The sequence below is a fragment of the Diabrotica undecimpunctata genome, chromosome 4 (genome assembly GCF_040954645.1).
Source record: "Diabrotica undecimpunctata isolate CICGRU chromosome 4, icDiaUnde3, whole genome shotgun sequence".
Taxonomy (NCBI): domain Eukaryota; kingdom Metazoa; phylum Arthropoda; class Insecta; order Coleoptera; family Chrysomelidae; genus Diabrotica; species Diabrotica undecimpunctata.
The window spans coordinates 66,019,465-66,038,537 of record NC_092806.1 but is presented as its reverse complement, the minus strand read 5'-3'; the positions used below and the strand labels follow the sequence as shown (position 1 = coordinate 66,038,537).

Sequence of the window (19,073 nt, the reverse complement as noted above, 5' to 3'; positions counted from 1 at the left end):
GATTTCACGAGCTAGTTACTGTAGTAAAGCGTTGTGTGCATTATCCTTGCCTTAATGTGAACAGTAGTACTACTGTGAGTCACACATGACATAAAAATTTCCAAAACTTCGAGGGAGGATTCAGGAAATGTGTGTAAAGTTTGGTAAGCTGTCATATAACGAACGGGAATATAGGAATTAGTACTGTGATCCATACATTAGTCTACAACTATGTAAAGTACAAAAGTGTACAGGTGCAGTCCCACCACTTTACACAAGCAAGCGCTTCTGAATATCACAGATCATCTTAGAATCAAATCATCTCACAAATGAGTTATCCTTTAAATTATCAGAGATCAAATTGAGTTCACTGATGAGACAAAAACTGTTTATAGAATCGGATCGGAGGTGCTAAAACAACAACTAAATTTAGAGAATGTTAGAATATAAGATAAAATTTTACAGTTTTCTACTAAAACATTTTACTGATGGTTTACCTCGATAAAATCCTTAGGCCACATTAGAATCACCAGGACGAACGAAAACCTATTTAACAAAATTGGCGAAAATCTATAGAGATTTTTAATAAACTGGCATAAGATCATGACGTGTGTGCATGAAATAGCCCAAAGGAATTAACTAAAAAAACTAGTTGGCAAATCGACACTCTAGAAGAATCTTTGCAGGCACAAAACCCCACTATGCAATCACGAATGATGCTGTTAGGAATAAGAAGTAAATGCAAAAGGCCATAAAACCAAATAGACAGCTCTAATGGGAGAAGCTTACATCACCAAAAATCATAAAACCGAACATTATCAAAAGTCTTTTGTCCAATTTTGTCTTTTGTCTTCGAAAAGGGAATGGCCCAGTTGACTGATATCAATCGTTGGACTCGTTTTTTTTTTCGAGCAGGGCTTAAGTAAAATCCTATAACATTGACATCGTTCCATCACATTTTTAAAATTTAATATGTTAATCTTGTAACCAAAATGTCGTTATACCTAGATATGTGGCTAGCTGATGATGGTCCGACAGGACCGAAAACGTTTTGAAAAATTTTTAATCCTTTTGCAAAATTTTAAAATTTTTATAAGAGATATGTACCATCATACATCAGAGTTTTTTACTTCATTGTAATTTTTTATAAGAAAATAATGGGTTGTTTAAAAACATACATTCTTATCTAACTTATATTTTATTTCGTAATTCGATATTAAATTCTTGAACATGAATATTTATTATAGTATAATATAAAATTTAACGAGATATTAATTTGTACATGTCAGAAGTTAAAAACAATATCCCGCCATATTTTTCCAGTCATAGCGAAAAGTAATTTTAAATAATACACTTTTTATCTTAAAAATCTTTTTCCTGATTGTCCTAGAGCTATAGAAACGGTCGGAGTAATATATCAGAAAATTTCAAGTTCCAAGTTTATGCTGGCATACAAACATTGACTATTAAATAATGTACGCAAAGAAAAGCGACTCTCAGAAAACAGAAACTTGATTTTCGTGTTGTGTTAGTTGACAATTAGCCTGGGGCCATAGCAAAAGTAAATAACTAAAGCAGGATTTTCGACACCATGCAACAAATTAGAGCTATAGAGAACAAATACGCTATTTTGTATCTTCAAGAAAATTAAATACGTGTGAATTAAATACATTTTGTAGTTATAATTTGAATAAAAAGTTTTCTATTACTTATAAGATTATGAAAAACGCTAGTAAATAGGAAATATATTAACTAATATAATGTATTAAACAGCTAACGGTTTTATTTTAAAAACAACTAGCCATGGCCAATATCCGTATGAAAAATATGTGTATGGGTTATTTTAAAAATATATTTATAAAAATGATGGTATTAAAAACTAAATGTAAGAACTCAAAAATATATATATTTGCAAATTAAAGCCATAAGAAATCTGATAATTACCAAACACAATAATAAAAAAATATATTGGTGATATATGGTATAATAGATAAAAATAGGTGTGCAGAAATGGAGGAATTGGAAGAAAACCATGACCACTTTAACATACATAAACTCATTAAAGAAGTGACAGATCATATAAAACCTTGCAGTTTTAACAGTATTGTGAAGGACAATAAATTAATTACTGATCCCAAGGATCTACTTTAACATTGGAGAAACTACACACAGCAACTATACTCAGACAAAACTAGAAGAAACTCTGAAAGTGAATACAAAAGTAAACCCTCCCCCAAAATATTAAAGTCAGAAGTTGTAAGGGCAATCAAACAGAGCAAATGGGGAAAAGCAATAAGACGACATATACATAGAGGTTCTAACAATGTTAAGTGAAGACGATATAGACGCCTTGTTAGATCTTTTTAATGACATTTATGTGTCTGGTCAAACACCACAGGATTGCTTTAATCAACCTTTATACCAATCCCAAAAAAGCCAAACGGTAATAGTTGCGACCAATTCCGAATGATCAGCTTATTGAGCCAGCTCCTAAAACTCTTCTTAAAGATAATTCACACAAGAATATACAACACATGTCAAAGAGACATTGGCCCCACACAGTTCGGTTTGAGACAAGGATTTGACACAAGAGAAGCACTTTATAGCTTAACTGTCCTACTTCAGAAATGCAGAGATCAGCAAACTAACCAACAAAAAAGGAAATAATATAATCCATTAATGGTATGACAAAGATAAACATTTAACATAATAATCACCTTAAAAGAGACGTCACCTCTTGGAGAAGCTGACAAATGCAATAGGCTTAAATGATAGTTACGATATGACACAACAAAAACGGAAAAAAGGTAGAAAGAATAAATATGAAAACATAAACTATTTTCGAAAACAACTAAATAAAAAAAAATATTACAAAAGATTAAAATATAAATGCATTAGAAGATGTGTTCAAGGAGGTAAATTGGTAATAACACGGAATTAAAATAGATGGCAGATTTTTCTAAGTCATCTAAGATTTGTCGATGACATATTACGCATAAGTAACAGTACACAGCGGAACTAATTTACACTGTAAAGGAGCTTAAATGAGAATCTGCTTAACTCAGTTTAAAAATTAATTTAAATAAAACAAAAGTAATGTCAAATAAAAATATTACCATAGAAAATGTCTAGGAATATATGTACCTATGTCACATGATCAAACTAGGTAAACAAAATCAAACGATAGAGATAACTAGAAGAATCCGAATGACTCACCAGTAGGAAGTCTTGTGTTGAAAATCAAAAAGTTGCCAATTAATTTACAGAAAAGGGTATTCAACGTTGTATTATACCAGTTATGACCTAAAAAATGGAGACCGTGACACTTACAGAGTGATCAGTAAATAGATTAAAAACAATACAGAGGGACATCGAACGAACTTTGTTAGGAGTTTGTCTAAAATTCGTAGGAAGTAGGAGGAAGGTGGAAGAAGTTATTGGAAGAATAGCGCAAATGAAATGGAGCTAAGTAGAATACGTGGTAGGACAAAATAACAAAAAATTGGCAAGAGATATTGTACATTGGAGACCAATCGAGCACAGTCATAATAGAGGAAGACCACAAAACGGTGGCTAGATGACATCAAAGCAAAAGTGTGGACAAACTGGCACCGAAGAGCACAAAACAAAGAGAGTGGAGAACTCATGGGGAGGCCTTTGTCCAAAAGTGGATGCTAACAGGCGAAAGAAGAAAAAGAAAATATAAATATCGAATGGCATCTTATACAAACACCCGACATTGTTACAAAACGCTAAGAGGATCAGTTGCTGCTAAGAGAAATGTCAATAAAGGCATAAATATGTTCGAGAAGAAAAATAATTTCTGATAGAAAGTCTTAATGCAATAATCACATACTATCATAAAGACTATTATAAAGTAAAAACAAGCATTTTAGAAAAGCGCAAAAAAACAAGTCGAAGGTATTTTTAATATGGTTGTTTGGGTGATTACTAAAATGTCCTGAATGGAATATATGAAAATCAACCACAAATAAACTGCTGTGGCAGAAAATAACTGTCCAGATTTATTAAAAAATAAATAAAGTACGGTAAAAAAATATTTATCGAGTGTGTGTTTATGGTAATTAATTTTCATTCATTAAATAAGTTTAGGTTACAGAATGCATAAGATGACAGAAACCACCAAAAAAATTACAACACAAATTTATTACACTTAGTAATGCAAAAACACATTCAAATTATTATGTATAAGTTAATGATAATTTTGGACTAAGAAATATGTTCCGAAATCTATGTATATTATAGATACAATTAATATATTCGCTATACAATTACAGAATATAAAGAAGTATATTTTAAAGAAATAGAAACAGCAAATTCTGATGTGTCTGCTGCAAAATTATCTATAAGTTAGTGAAAAATATACGTGTAGATTATTTAAAAGAAAAAATACTTACATTTAAGTGTTCTATAAAACTTCGGATAAAAGAAAAAACTAACTTAAATTTTCGAAATAAAAAAGATTTAGTCAAAACTCCGACGAATAAACTTTGCGTTGCGTCAATCGCACTATGCGCACTGTCGAGATGTCCTAACTCACTCTACCGTTTTGTAACGTAACGATATCGATAATGATCTCTAGAACGCCTTCCTCCTACGTACTTAAGCGTTTCATTAGTGGGACAGGATCACATTTAAGACGACCTATTTATAACTCCAAACAGGTAATCGGCGTGTTAATGAAGCTGAAAGAAAATGACGTGTGGCTGTATAGCTTTTAGAGGGCGTCCCGCCGAAATTTCCTTGTTTCAAAGAAGTGTAAAGACGATGATGATAAAGCATCGAAATCGATACTTCTGCTGAGGTAATATTTTCACTAAAAGGCTTTTCATATCTAGACGAAAATGAAGGAATTAAAAAAAATGAAAATAGTTATTATCTTTACAAATTTGTTTAGGCAAAACAAAATATTGAACCATTTAAATTTGAGATAAATACTTTCCATGCGAATTCATTTTTGGTGTTTCTAATGTAATTTTTTAAATTGGATCAAATTTCCTGGTCTTCCTGACTCTTTCATTGTTTGAAACATTTGATTGATTTTTATCGTGTTATCATAATCTTTGGCTCGATATTCCTTTGTCGATCCTGACTTGCTCTAACGTTCGTCGCCATTCTGTTCGATTCTTGGCGACCTTTTGCCATCTTCTAATTGTTAATATTGCTTAGTCGGTTTCATCTCCATCTAATCACCTAATTCGTGGAGAATGACTCCTAGTATTTTGTACGCACTTCTTAATACGATTTTATCTCTGTAGTTGTCACTTTTTTATGCATTCGGATTATCACGTCTTGAGACCATTCACAAGGCATAGCGTCATTTTGCCAGATAAGAAATAAAAGTTTATACAGTGCTTGTATCAGGGCGTCGCCACCAATCTTGTAGATCTCACTGCAAATTGGATAAGTACCTGGTGATTTATTGTTTTTAAGTTTGTTAATGGCGTGCGCAACCGTTTTAATTGGGCTTTAGTTTGGGTTAAATGGATTCCAATTATTTCGATCTGCTAGGATGTTATCTACTTCTTCAATATGATGATCATTAATTTTTGTGTCGAAAAATTAAACCCATCTGTTTAAATTTAAGGCCATGTCATTAATATTTCGTTCTCCATACTTACAGCTCCTTAGTCTTAGATTAAATTCTTTGCTCATTTTGTAATATACGTGCATAGAATTCTGTAGAACTTTTAAGTTTCGTTTTGATTTTTAGCCATTCCATGCTTTCTAACTCATTGTTCTTAAATTGTCTAATTTTTTTCCATGTAATCTTTTTTTTATGTAATCTTTCTTCTCTTTTTGGGGTCCAATATTTCTCTTTTGGTCTTCTCGCTTAAGTCTGCATTAAGCATCCTGCTTGATTTTTCTTTAGTTAAGCTCTATTTTTGGTATCTTTTGATTCTTGGCACTTCTTGTCAAACCATCCATTTTGTTGGTTTGTTGTTTAACTAGTTTGGTTTTCCCAAATATTTCTGTTGCCTTTTTAGTTATGTTTCTACATTTTATCCACAGTTCATCTACACTTTCCCCTGCCTCCAGCCTCTCTACTTCTTCATCCATTTGTCTCCTATACTCTCCCGCAAAGGTTTCAATGCACAGATTATCAACATTAATTCTGTGATGTTTTAAATATGTTAATCCTTCTTCCTGTTTGATATTTCTTCTCTGATTTTGGTCACTATCTATGCTTAATCCTCAGTAACTTCTGACGTCCATGAGGTCGTTAGAATAATTTGCATCTGTCAGCATATGATCTATTTGGTTAATGGTTTCGTTGTCAGGGTATTTTCATGTTCCTTTATGTATCATTTAATAAATAGAGAAATCTCATTCCTCCTACTATCATGTTCTTGGTGCTTGTAAAGTTTGTTAGTCTCAACTCGTTATCATTTGACTCTTGATATAAGCTGTCACGTCCTAAAGTTGGCTGGAAAAATAGCTCTTTGCCAATTTTTGCATTAAGGTCCCTAGCAGTTATTTTCTTGTCATGACGTGGACATCGACAATATTCTTTGTCTAAGGTGTCTTAGAATTCATCGTTTTCGTCGTCTTTCTTTTCTTCCGCAGGTGCGTGTATACTAAGTAAGCTATAATTAAACAATTAACTCATAACAATCCTTTAACACGTATATAACATATTATATTATTTATGGGTTTAATGTTAAGGACTAATTGCTTTGCTTTTTTACTGACTAGACATCACTGTCAAACTCGTGTCGGGTGCTATGTCCTCTAGAGTTTATATTGTAGTTTCTTCTCTCAATAATTCCTGAACCAGTCTTAAAATCTGTTATCTAAATCTGTCTCCTAAAATCTTAAATCGCTATTACATCTGTTTTCATTTTATCCAGTTCTTGTGTTAGCAATCTAAGGGCGCCTGGGGCATAAAGGGCTCGTACGTTTTATGTGCAGATCCGTAAATCGTTATTCCTTTATTGTTTGCTAGGTCATCGTGAATTAAACAGTCCTGCTTTTATCGTTACTTAGACCACAGTATATTGCTTAAAAAGAATTCTTTTTAAACAATATACTGTGCTTAGACTAGTTCACAGGTACTGGTTCACAAAAGATTGTTTATTATCTAATAAATTAAATATATATATATATATATATATATATATATATATATATATATATATATATATATATAGATATATATTTATATAATTAATTATATATATATATATATATATATATTATATATATATATATATATATATATATATATATATATATATATATTTATATATACAAAAAATGCATACGAAAGCTGCACTATTTACCTTTAAAACGCATCTTGATTTTTGTCGACACAACAGTTGGATCAAAAGATATCGAATTTTTACCGTGGAGCTGATGCAAATTTTATTATTTTATTGAACATTGATTTCGCGCACGTAACTGACATTTAAAATCGACCACGGTCACTTCAAGCGTTATTTCTGAGAGACTATTCATTTTACACAAAAAGTGCTAATAAACATTTTTGTTTAAAATTCTCTCAGCTACATTTTTTATTTGAATTATTTTTTTCTAAGATGTACAGATTCTCAGTAAATGAATTTTGTTGCATATTTACCCCACTTCGAGGAGGGTCTTAGGGGGAAGCCCAGGGGTAAAATTGGTAAACTTTTTTGCATCTTTTTTGGGGTCCCAAAATTAATATTCTCAGCAAAATTCAGCTTGTTCGTATGATTTTTAGGGGTCAATTCTTTGACGACTGGACTAAAATGAACCCTTATTATTTTTAATTATTGTATATTCAAATTTTTTTATAACTAAAGGGTTGTAATGAGCTTTAAGTTTTATTAATAGCGGCAATTTTTGAAAACAAATAGATGATCATCCAATAGATGGCGTTAAATGTTCATGTTCTAATAATTTTACTTATATCAAGATATTATAGGTAGCGCTGTTTTAATGTTTCTTGAATGCTATAATAATTTATACCACGTGTTCCATAAATTTAAGGTACAGACAACAAAGTGTGTGTTCAGTTTCTTACTTATTCATATTTTTATTTCATTTTCATTGTGCCGTATGTTATTTTGTATATTATTAATAATAACATTTAAAATTATGAGTATAATTTCAACTAAGTTTTGTGGATTGTTTACAATGTTACCTCACTTTATTCATATTAGCAGAAACAAATTAACGAAAAATATTGTGCGCCAATGAGCGCTTAATTAAATTTTAATTATTAGGTATAATTTAGAATAATATAATTATTTGAACTAAAAATCAACCTTTTTATACCTCATTTATGTAATTGGTTTCATATAAAGGTTAGCAGTAAAACAATAAAATTTTTAATATTTCTTATATCATATTAATTATTGTACTTAAGATAAACAAAGTATAAAATAAAAAATTTTATGAAGTATGTATTTCATTGCTAATATCACAAATTTTATTTTTTAACGCCAATCTACAAGATTATGATATTTACTTAACTGTGTTAAATTATTGAACCTAATAATAATTGTATAACAACCCACAGGGAAGTGTGGTCGGGACCGCTAGTTATTTTTTTATTTTATAGGTCAAGAAAAAGGAAAAGAAAACTTACAAAATTTGATGATATTCAATTAATTGCCAATTTTATCACCATTATGCCAATCACCAAACAGGAAAAAACTGTGTAAATACGTATATTAAAGGATTTATAAATACCTTTCAAAACATCGTTGGTAAATTACAATCAAGTAGACTCAAAGGTACAACCTTTTAAAAATATTCAGTTTTTAGAAAATCACATTTTTTATCATTTGTAAACTGATAGTACTTTTTCCTATCAATATCAAATTGTATAAAAATTTAGGTAAGGGGAGTTCTATATATATAAAACAATGTCTACTTATCGAATTTCTTGGACCGGGCCTTTTTTACTATTTTTTGGCCCACTAAAATTTGAGCTTGAGCCCTTTTACCCTATATTTGAAGAGCATCTTTATCTCTAAGCCCAGTGGACCAATTAAAACACGCCGTTTTATTTTTTGTTAGCAACTACTATTTTAATGGCAATAAGCTACAATTGAAGGTTAAAGTAAGTTTATTGACGTTTGGATTTCCACTTCGGAAATCGTTCTCAAAATACACACCAAGTTTTTTTTTGTTAGCATGTCAACTTTTTGATGAAATTATTTACAAAATCACAAGAGAAGTTTTATTTTATAGGCCAAGAAGAAAGAACAGAAAAAATTTTGTGATTTTCAATTAATTGTCAAAATTTAACCAAACAAAGAAAAACATCTTGAAAAGAAGTACTAGTATATTAAAGGATCTGTAAATAGCTTTTAAAAATATTGGTTACTTAAAATGCATTTAATAGATTTAAAAAAACAACTGTTTTAAAATAGCCAAATTTTCTAAAATCGCGTTTTTTAATTATTTATAAACTGTTAGGTCTTTTGTTGACAATCTCAAATTGCACAAAAATTTAGATGATAAATTAGCTCTATATGTGTACAATAATGCCTACTTATTGAATTTCTTAGCCAGGACCTTTAATTTTTTTTGACTGCCTAAAAATTGAGCTTTTGCTTCATAATTGAGCCAACACATGTGGTCGTTAATGATTTATCTCGCCTGTTTGAGTATTCTGCAATATTAAAACTCAATAAATTATTAAAATAGATAACAAAACCAAAATTTTAAGCGTTTAAGGAAGACGTTAGGTGGTTGATAACCAAATTTTAACTTTAATCTGAGGTAATAAATACGTGAACGCTAATTTTACTTAAATTGTAGGTCTTTGGAAAGTGACGAGAATTTAGATTTTAGAAAATGTCGAGCCTTGTAACACTCATCTTTATTATATTAAAAAAAAATAACCTGTGCAGTTTTTCGGGAAATATGGGTTTATAATAGTATTAACGAACTAGAAATCTTTATTTCTTTTTGTTTTTATTTTAAGTGCATTTTCTCTGCAGAACGCTTGAAATAGTCTTATTACGACCCTACGTGTTGGCTTACTTATCTTTTGCGGTTTTGTAAATTACTTCATCAAAAATTTGACTGTAACCCAAAAAAATGGGATAGTGTGAGTTAAAATCGGTCCAATGGGTCTAAAGATCGGTCCTCTTCAAATATAGAGTAAAAAGGGCTTTTTGACTCTTTCGATGGGCATATCTCAGGACCGCGGGCACCTAGAAATAGCTATAGGCTATTTTTTTAAGTTACAATGAAAATTAATTTGATAAGAATCCACAGACCTCCCCCCTCCCTACGTAAGTGGCCGTAAAAAAGGACAACCGCCGTTAATCCAATATAAATAAGGATCACTCGAAGAGTGGTGGGTTTTGCGGTCAAAAGGTGGAGAAAAAAGACAAAGAAGTTGGCTACTTCATCTATTTATTGAAGACGTTTCGCTCCCTAATCAGAAAATATCATCAGTTCATCTAAAAAGCACAATATAAAAAACCAAACATCCATAGACAAGTCAATATAAATGTGTTACCTCAAAAAGACATGTAGCAGTCAATGGTGTAAAATGTAAAGAAACTTAAGATGATAGACATCAATAATTAGTTGTATAAACAATAAATTGAAACTAGATACAGTTTACAATTTTTCAAACATAGCACAGCAAAAGACCATGTGGTTATTGTACATAATTAAAAAAGTTGGTAAAAAACGTATGTCAAAAATAAGTATTTGCCGAGAACTAACAAGATCATAAGATCACACTTGCAACAGTTTAATATTAATTTAATTTTATTTTTACTTTAGGTAACATTATTGAACAGATTAAGAGTTTAATTAGTAATATTATAAAAGGGGTAATGAAGTCACCACAAAAGCTTCCAATGCTGTTGAATTTTTCTAATTGCCCTAGACAACCCATATCGGAGTTAGATAAGATTTACAGGGAGACGGTATCTTTTTTAAAAACAAACCCTAATCTTCTCGTTCTTACCAGTGACAAAGGGAATGCCACTGTGCTCATGGATAGAGATCAATATCTCAGTCTTAGTCAATCATTGTTAGATGATGATAGGTACTATCAACCCCTCTCTACCAACCCTTGTTCTAAATTCACTAATAAAATCAATAAATTTATTACTTATTTAAAAAATTTAAAGATCATAGATTAATCTCTTGCTAAATTTTTACATAATTATGATGGGTATGCTCCCAGATTTTATTGTCTACCGAAAATACATAAGCCCACATTGAGCATGAGGTCTATTGTTTCTTCAATCAATTCACTAAATATAAATATTTCAAAATTTCTAACTGACATCTTGTCTAAATCATATAATTATAGAAACAACTTTAATATTATTGATTCTTTTAAAATTAGTGAATTTATTAATAACTTTAAACTTCCACAAGGTTACATTTTAGTAAGTTTTGATGTGGTATCTCTTTTCACCAATTTACCTTTATCTAGTGTCATTACCTCCCTAAGAAATCACTGGAACTTCAGCCAACCTAACTGTCCTGTATCCTGGGATGTATTTGCAGGACTGTTGCAATTAGTATTTGACACCAACTTTTTGGTTTTTGATGTTAAATATTATCTACAAATATTTGAGACACCTATGGGTTCCTCAATATCTCCCATCCTAGTTAATTTTGTACTGGATGATTTAGTATTTGATCATTTGGGTCTTTTAGATTTCCAAATCCCTTTTATTAAGCGGTATGTTGACGATCTATTACTAGCCTTACCTCCAGACAAGATATAGGCCACCTTGTCTTTGTTTAATTAGTTTGATCCTCACTTACAGTTTACTGTTGAACTTAAGGATCCCATCACCAATAGTATACCCTTCTTAGACATGCGTGTCATTAGAATGGGAAACAACACCTTAACCACGAGTTGGTATAGTGGTAGTTGGTTTCTCAACTACCACTCTTGTCATCCTTTTAACTACAAATTAAACCTTATTAAAGCTTTTAGCTGCAGGTTGTATAGGCTAACACACCCGGTTAATCGAAGCGAATCCCTCCAATTACTCAGAAACATATCGATTGAGAATTACTACGCATCTTCCCTCCTTAACAAGTACCTTTATCTACAAAGCTATGATTTCTCATTTAATGACATAACCAATGGTGACCAACTTAGAATAATATCAAATAATACCATGAATAACACTGTTCTGCCTAGTACTGTACTTGGAACTCCAACTATCCATTACTTTGCCTTATTTCCCTCAAGTTACTGAGAAACTGAATTAGAGTAGATTAGACCAGATTAAACTGTACAAACATAATAATATACCTGTTAAAATTGCAGTTAAGAATGTATATATAGAAGAATATATATATATATATATATATATATATATATATATATATATATATATATATATATATGATATATATATATATATATATATATATATATATATGATATATATATATATATATATATATATATATATGATATATATATATATATATATATATAGAGAAGAATATATATATATACGATATATATATATATATATATATATATATATATATATAATATATATATATATATATATATATATATATATATATATATATATATATATATATGGTATAGATTTATATTTGATATAAATTTATTTAAATTTGATTTAATTTCTGAATAAATGGAAATATTCATTCTGTTTAGACTACTGTTGGATAAAGCACATACATATGTTTCGTATATCTTTAACGTTCGTCTGATATTTTTAAAGATTGGTTATTATTTTAAGACATTAATCGGTTTTTTGTTGATTTAAAAAACATGCTTGTCTAAAGAGCTTTTTTAATTTATAAATTGTTTAAAATAGTAATTTGAATTACACTTTGAAGAAAATTTGGAGTATACAAACACCGAAAACGGCCCGTCAACCCATTTTTAACTAGAGGAAGACATAATTTTGAAAGTTTCTGCAATAAATGGATATTGAAATTAAATCATGGATATATATATATATATATATATATATATATATATATATATATATATATATATATATACCATATAAACACAAAGTTATCTAAGGCAATGGTTGAAAAAGTTGCTTCGGAGAAAATATGTGAAATATAGTATTGTCAAATCAAAGAATGTTGACAAAATTACATTATATTATAGTATATATATTGAAAAACTAAAATTCAGCCAACGAAAGATCAACTATGATTGGCTAAAAAAAATTTTGTTTTACAATTATTTAACTTTTTTATTAAAAACTGAGTGAACAACACGGGTTTATAATAATAACATACATAAAACAAATATAAAGTAGGAGTAAAAAATAAGTATGTACTTTACTATTTCCAGAAAAAAATTTTATACTCACAATAACAGTTTTTATTAAAATTCCATCAAATCAGGACAACCCAATATATTTCCACGTTTAAAGAAGTTAGTAGGTATCAAATTTGCGAGATGATTACGTTAGGGTGAATATGAAATTCTCTCACCGCACGACGAAGGGGTAAAATAATGAACTCAGTCGCGGAACTATACACGCATGTATTGACGTCGGAAGTTTCAATTAGAATATTAATTATGAAAATTCAGTGGTATCAAAAAAACGCAAAAGCAGAAAAAAATATAAGTTAGTATGAAAAAACCGAATACAAAATTTTACTGTTAGATATGCTGCTTTAGACAGCAATTAATTTAAGAATTTTATTGAGCTAGATGAAGTATAAAATAGTTTATTCCTGTTCAAGTGTTCGTCTTTCCTTTCTACAAGTTTCTTATAATGTACCATTGTAATATTTCTATTTTGCTACCGTATGTTTCGAGTTTTATCTTTTAATATTTATTATTTGCAACGTATTTTATGGTTGTATTATATATATATATATATATATATATATATATATATATATATATATATATGTTATATATATGTATATATATATATATATATAAGTAAGAAAAAAGATTTTTTTATATTTTATTTGTATCTAATATATTTCTTAATTACTACATAATTACTTAATTCGTAATTACATACTTTTTTTTATATTTCGACTGCATCGAACCTTTTTAATTCGATTCCATATATTTTTTTAAGTTCAAATAATCTTTTTTTGTTTTTTTTTTCCGAATCGCTTTGGGTCAATTTTTTTTAGACTTATCGAAGTAAATACTTATTTTCTAGATAATTTTTTGAAAAATGTTTCCTATTTGAGTTATTTGCAATATTTTGTTGAAAAAATTAGTGATTTTTGGGATTATTTTCTAAAAACTGTTTTATAAATTACAATTCTATAAAAAATTTATAATCTTTAAACCTTCACGTATAAGTAAGAATATTTTAACAATAAGTGTTTCTATCTTGCTAAAAACAGTTTTTTATTTAAACAAACATTTCTAAGCACCGCTCGCCTGTATCCCGGCGACCGTACACGCTTATTAGCCCAGTCTGGTTAAAAAAAAGGTCGAAAAATTTTTCGCAGATATTTGAATCTTTTAAGGCATAGGTGGGGGTTACTAGATGACGAATAGATGAAAAAGTACTCGTATTTTTACCTTGGGTATTTTTTAAACAATAATTTATGGTCACAATTTGATTTTTTATCTATAAGTTTTTTCCCTTATACTTTACATAAACAATATTTATATCATTTTTTTTATATCAAGAATATCTTTATTTTCCCGTTTTTTAATTCAAATTGATAAATAATTTACGGAGATATTTGCAAAAAAGCAGTTTTTTTGAACTAACTTATAAATTTTATTAATTTTTTTATTAACAAAATAAAATGTTATTAATACATTTGATCATCGAGTATTTACTTTTTTTTAAATTTGTGCGAAATTTTGCCCCGATCGGTCAAATAGTTTAAAAGTTATTTAATTTGTTTATCATTGAGACTAAATATTTAAACTATTAAACTTGCTCTATTAATAATGCTAGACACATTTAGTAAATTTTATAGGATTCTTTAAGCCTTAAACTATCTCAGAAGTTAAATGCATATTGAGTTTTCATCGAAATTATTTACAAAATAAACGTTTGAAAAAGGGGTATGTTTTTTACTTATAAACAATTGTAATAACTTCTATATTTTTTAAGCTACAGACTTGTACGTACAACCATTGGATAGCTGGTAAAAAAACTCACATTAAAGTAAAAGCTTCTATGACTAATAAAAACTAAGTTAGGGACTATTTTTTAAAAAATCATATCTCCATTGTTTATAAACATTAAAAAGTAAAATTTGCATAAATTTTGAACGAAAATTGAAACTTTATATTGAAACTGGCTATTAAATTGATCCAATTTTTCGAAACTTACAGCCCTTCGAAACGTAGGTACTTTCGAAAGATCGACATAGGAAAGTGGAGGGAATAACTGTTTCAGTTCCTTTTTTTTCGACATCGGAACTTCAAATTGAAACACGTAGGAAAAATTTACATTATCTGGGCTTCCATTCATTGCAGCTAGAAGCCTATTTTTTCAATCTGGGGTAGCTCGTCGAAATATAAATAACTACATAGTTTTCACTGGCCGGGAAATATGGGAACCTCGGAAAAATTTAGTCCATTTGATATTGACCGTAAAAACTTACTTGTTTTTTAATTTGGCTGGAATAGTCTGTCGCAGTATTAATAATGATGATCATCCCCCCCCCCCCGGAAATCTTGGAAAATCCCGGTAAATATAAGAGAAAATCTTATAGACAAAAAATCAATCAAATTGTGACCATAAATTATTGTTAAAAAAACGCAAGGTAAAAATACGAGTACTTTTTTATCTATTCGTCATCTAGTAACCCCCACCTATGTCTTAAAAGCTTCATATATCTGCGAAAAATTTTGCCGTGAAATCGATGATTTTTGCATAACCAGACTGGGCTATATGATCATATACAGCGATAGATTGCTCAAAATGAACATTTGAAATATTTGGTCAAATATTTTGATTAAGATTTGTCCTTGTCCTTGTTCGTACGTATACTTGAAGGTTGAAAAATGATAAAAATTTTCACATAATTGCAATTTATTTAGTAATTTTTTAGAAAAAAAATTATTTTACAAATAACTCGAAAAGGAAGCATTTTTCGAAAAATTACCAAGAAAGAAAAAGTATTTATTTCGACGAGATACGTATAAAAATATTTCACACGAATTGATGCGGAAAATTGTTTTTTTTTGTAAGCTATATAATGATAACAATTGCCGACCAACTTGGAAAAATTAAAAAAAAATACATAAAAATAAATAAAAAATAATTTGAACTTAGAAAAAAAAATATATAATCGAAAAAAAAAAGGGTTTGGTGCGGTAGAAATGCAAAAAAAATTAGTCGGTTTATGCTTGTTTTCTTGTTAACATTTATTTAGTTTTTTTTTTATTTTTAATTCCATTCTGCATTGTGCCCTAATTTTTTATATATCACAAGATCAGACCGAATAACTATTGGATATAGAGCAGTAAAACGTAATGAAGATGTAGAAAACCGCTATTTACTAGCTTATCTTACTTAGAAGCTCATATTATGTAAAATGACAATTTTTTTTTATCTTTTTTATACATTTTTGTATCTTGTTTTAAGGACAGATTCTTGTTTATTAAATGATTTTGAAAAATAACTTTTTTTGGCATTACATATATATTTTCTTTTAGCAGCCACTTCTGATCCACTCATCGTCCTAGGTTCCAGATATAGACGTCCCTTTCTGTTTTCCGTGTTTACCTGTCTTGAGCGATCTGATGCCAGTTTCTTCATGCCTATTTTGATGTCGATTCCTTTTTTGTGTGGGTTTCTTTTACCTCGTGTATGTCTTCCGTCATTATACTAGTCTCTTTGTCCACCTTTTTTCGATCTCTCTTTTCGTATGTCCTGCTCATTTCAACTTAAATTTCGCGATAGCTTCGATAACATCTTTCACTTTGGGTCTTTTCCTTTGATCTTAGTTTCTCATATGATCTCTTCGGCTTGTGTTAATTCTCTTAATAGCTCTTTGAGTGGGCCTAATGAGAGATTGGTTAGTAAGTGTCATAGTCTCCATTCCATAACTCATGACAGGAAGAATACATATGTCAAAAACCTCTCGTTTTAAATTAATTGGGATTTTTGAATATTTTATAGTTTAAAGTAATTACTATTTAAATGGGAATAAGCCACAATTAAAGGCTAAAGTACGTTTATTGACGTTTCAATTTCCACCTCGGAAATCGTTCTCAAAATACAAACATCAATAAAAGTACTTTAACCTTTAATTGTGGCTTATTCCCATTTAAATAGTAATTACTTTAAAATGCCACAAGAAATTAGCTTCAGAACAATGTTTTATAGTTTAATTGGGTTAGACAAAAAAAGGCCCAACCTTGCATGACGAGCAGCTCTAAGTTCTATTATTTTAACTTCTAGGAGGGTTCAATAGTAGTGTAAACAAATTAAAAATTGCGACTAAATTCAACCATTACGTTAGCCGCCATCTTGATTTTTTTTAATGAACAAGGAGAACCATTTTTCCTCAATATCTCTGCCATTTTCAACTTTTTAACAAGAATGGTATATACAAAAATTGTTGCAAATGCAATTTCCTTTGATTTATTTTTTTTTATTTTTTCGTGCAGTCTATATTTTCCGAGGGAAAATAGTTGGGGGGGGGGGGAACCATAATGTTCTAATTATCTTGTGTATTATTAAATTCACGACATAAATATACTCAAACAAAAATGAAGTGAATTAAAAAAACTACTGTAAAAATTAGCGTGAATACTGTTCTACGGCATCAGATGGATGCTCTATTATGAAATGTAATGTCACAAACATATAAATCAAGTCAAAATTTAAGATGGATACGACCTAATTTTTAAGGTTAAAAAGTTAACGAGGCACAATAACTTTTTATGCAATCATGCTGCAATGAAAGAGAAGGACTTAGGTGATCTCTTAGGTAAACAGTTTAACGCTTAATTGAGCATATCTAAGAGATAGAAGGGGAAAATGTAAAACCTTGTAGATAACAGAAGAAAATATGGAAAAGAACAGAAAATATAAAATAAAGATTAGAAAACTAAGGAACAAAAGAACAGAAGAACTAAATACTCCAGTCGTCAGAGACGAAAATGCCACTCAACCTCTAAAAATTATACGAAAATTTGCTGAGGACATCAAATTTGGGACTCCAAAAAGATGCAAAAAAGTTTACTATAGTATGGGGGGAAAACGAAAAAAATCGATTTACCAAGAATCTGTTTACCCTAGAAAAAAATATTTTAAATAAAAAATAAAGCTGAGATAATTTTAAACAAAAATGTTTATTACCCTGTGTTGTGTAAAATAAACCGTTCTCTCAGAAACAACGTTTGAATCGACCGGCAATTTTGAGTGTCACTTTCGCGCGAAATAAATTTTAAATAAAAGTTGTATCAACTCCACGGTAAAAATTCGATATCTTTGATTAGATTGTCCTATCGAAAAGACTTAAAATGCGTTTTAAAGAAAAAGAGAGCAGATTTTGTATACAATTTTTGTATTTTGCCCCAAATGAAGTCAGTTTTTATAAAAGTGTTAAATAAATAACCGTTGCGTGATTTTTTCCATTTTTTATATTTCTCATTAAATCAATAAAATCTATTACTTTCATTGACCTCTCACTATGACCCTAATCTTTATAACCTGTAGCATAAAATGTTCATTTTCGTTTTAGCAATAAGTGTGAGGCATTTGAAATATACCTAAAAGCGCTAAATATAAACTTTCATATTACAACAAACGATCTAAAACCTTTAAAATTGCTTCTTTTTGATTACACAAGTACCCTTTTCAAAATAAAAGTACTTCAGCTACAAATTCCACTCAATACCGTTTTCGTGGACACCTTGACGCGTGATCGTTTGTACTTGAAAAGTTTAAATTCTATGGTTTTTAAACATAATTCAAATGTCTCCCATTTGTTGCCAAAACTCAAAATCAATATTTGATGTTATAGGTTTTGAAGATTAGGCACTACCAATGAATATTCAACTACGACTGTTCAATGAAAGTGATACGTTTTACTGATCTCATAAGAATCGTAAAAATGATAAAAATCGCACATCGTTTATTTATTTAGTACCTGTATAAAAACTGACTTCACTTCCGACGAAATACAAAATTTGCATACGA

At 29.5% G+C, this 19,073-nt stretch overlaps 2 protein-coding genes across 7 annotated transcripts in view; one reads left to right on the top strand and one right to left on the bottom strand.

The window, feature by feature from the left end:
* LOC140439614 (uncharacterized) overlaps window positions 1–19,073 on the top strand; it is a 1,046,430-nt gene that overhangs the window by 278,570 nt on the left and 748,787 nt on the right. The gene's annotated exons all lie outside the window — the stretch shown is intronic.
* The window catches only part of hdly (hadley), a 359,652-nt gene that overhangs the window by 24,856 nt on the left and 315,723 nt on the right, over window positions 1–19,073 (bottom strand). Inside the window, exon 1 of one of the 4 annotated variants that reach the window (XM_072529636.1) lies at window positions 4,398–4,598. The exons of the other annotated variants lie outside the window; for them this stretch is intronic. Coding sequence (XP_072385737.1) covers window positions 4,398–4,399 — 2 coding nt within the window. The 5' untranslated portion in view covers window positions 4,400–4,598. Of the gene's footprint in view, window positions 1–4,397; window positions 4,599–19,073 lie in introns of those variants that run through there. 4 annotated transcript variants of the gene reach the window in all.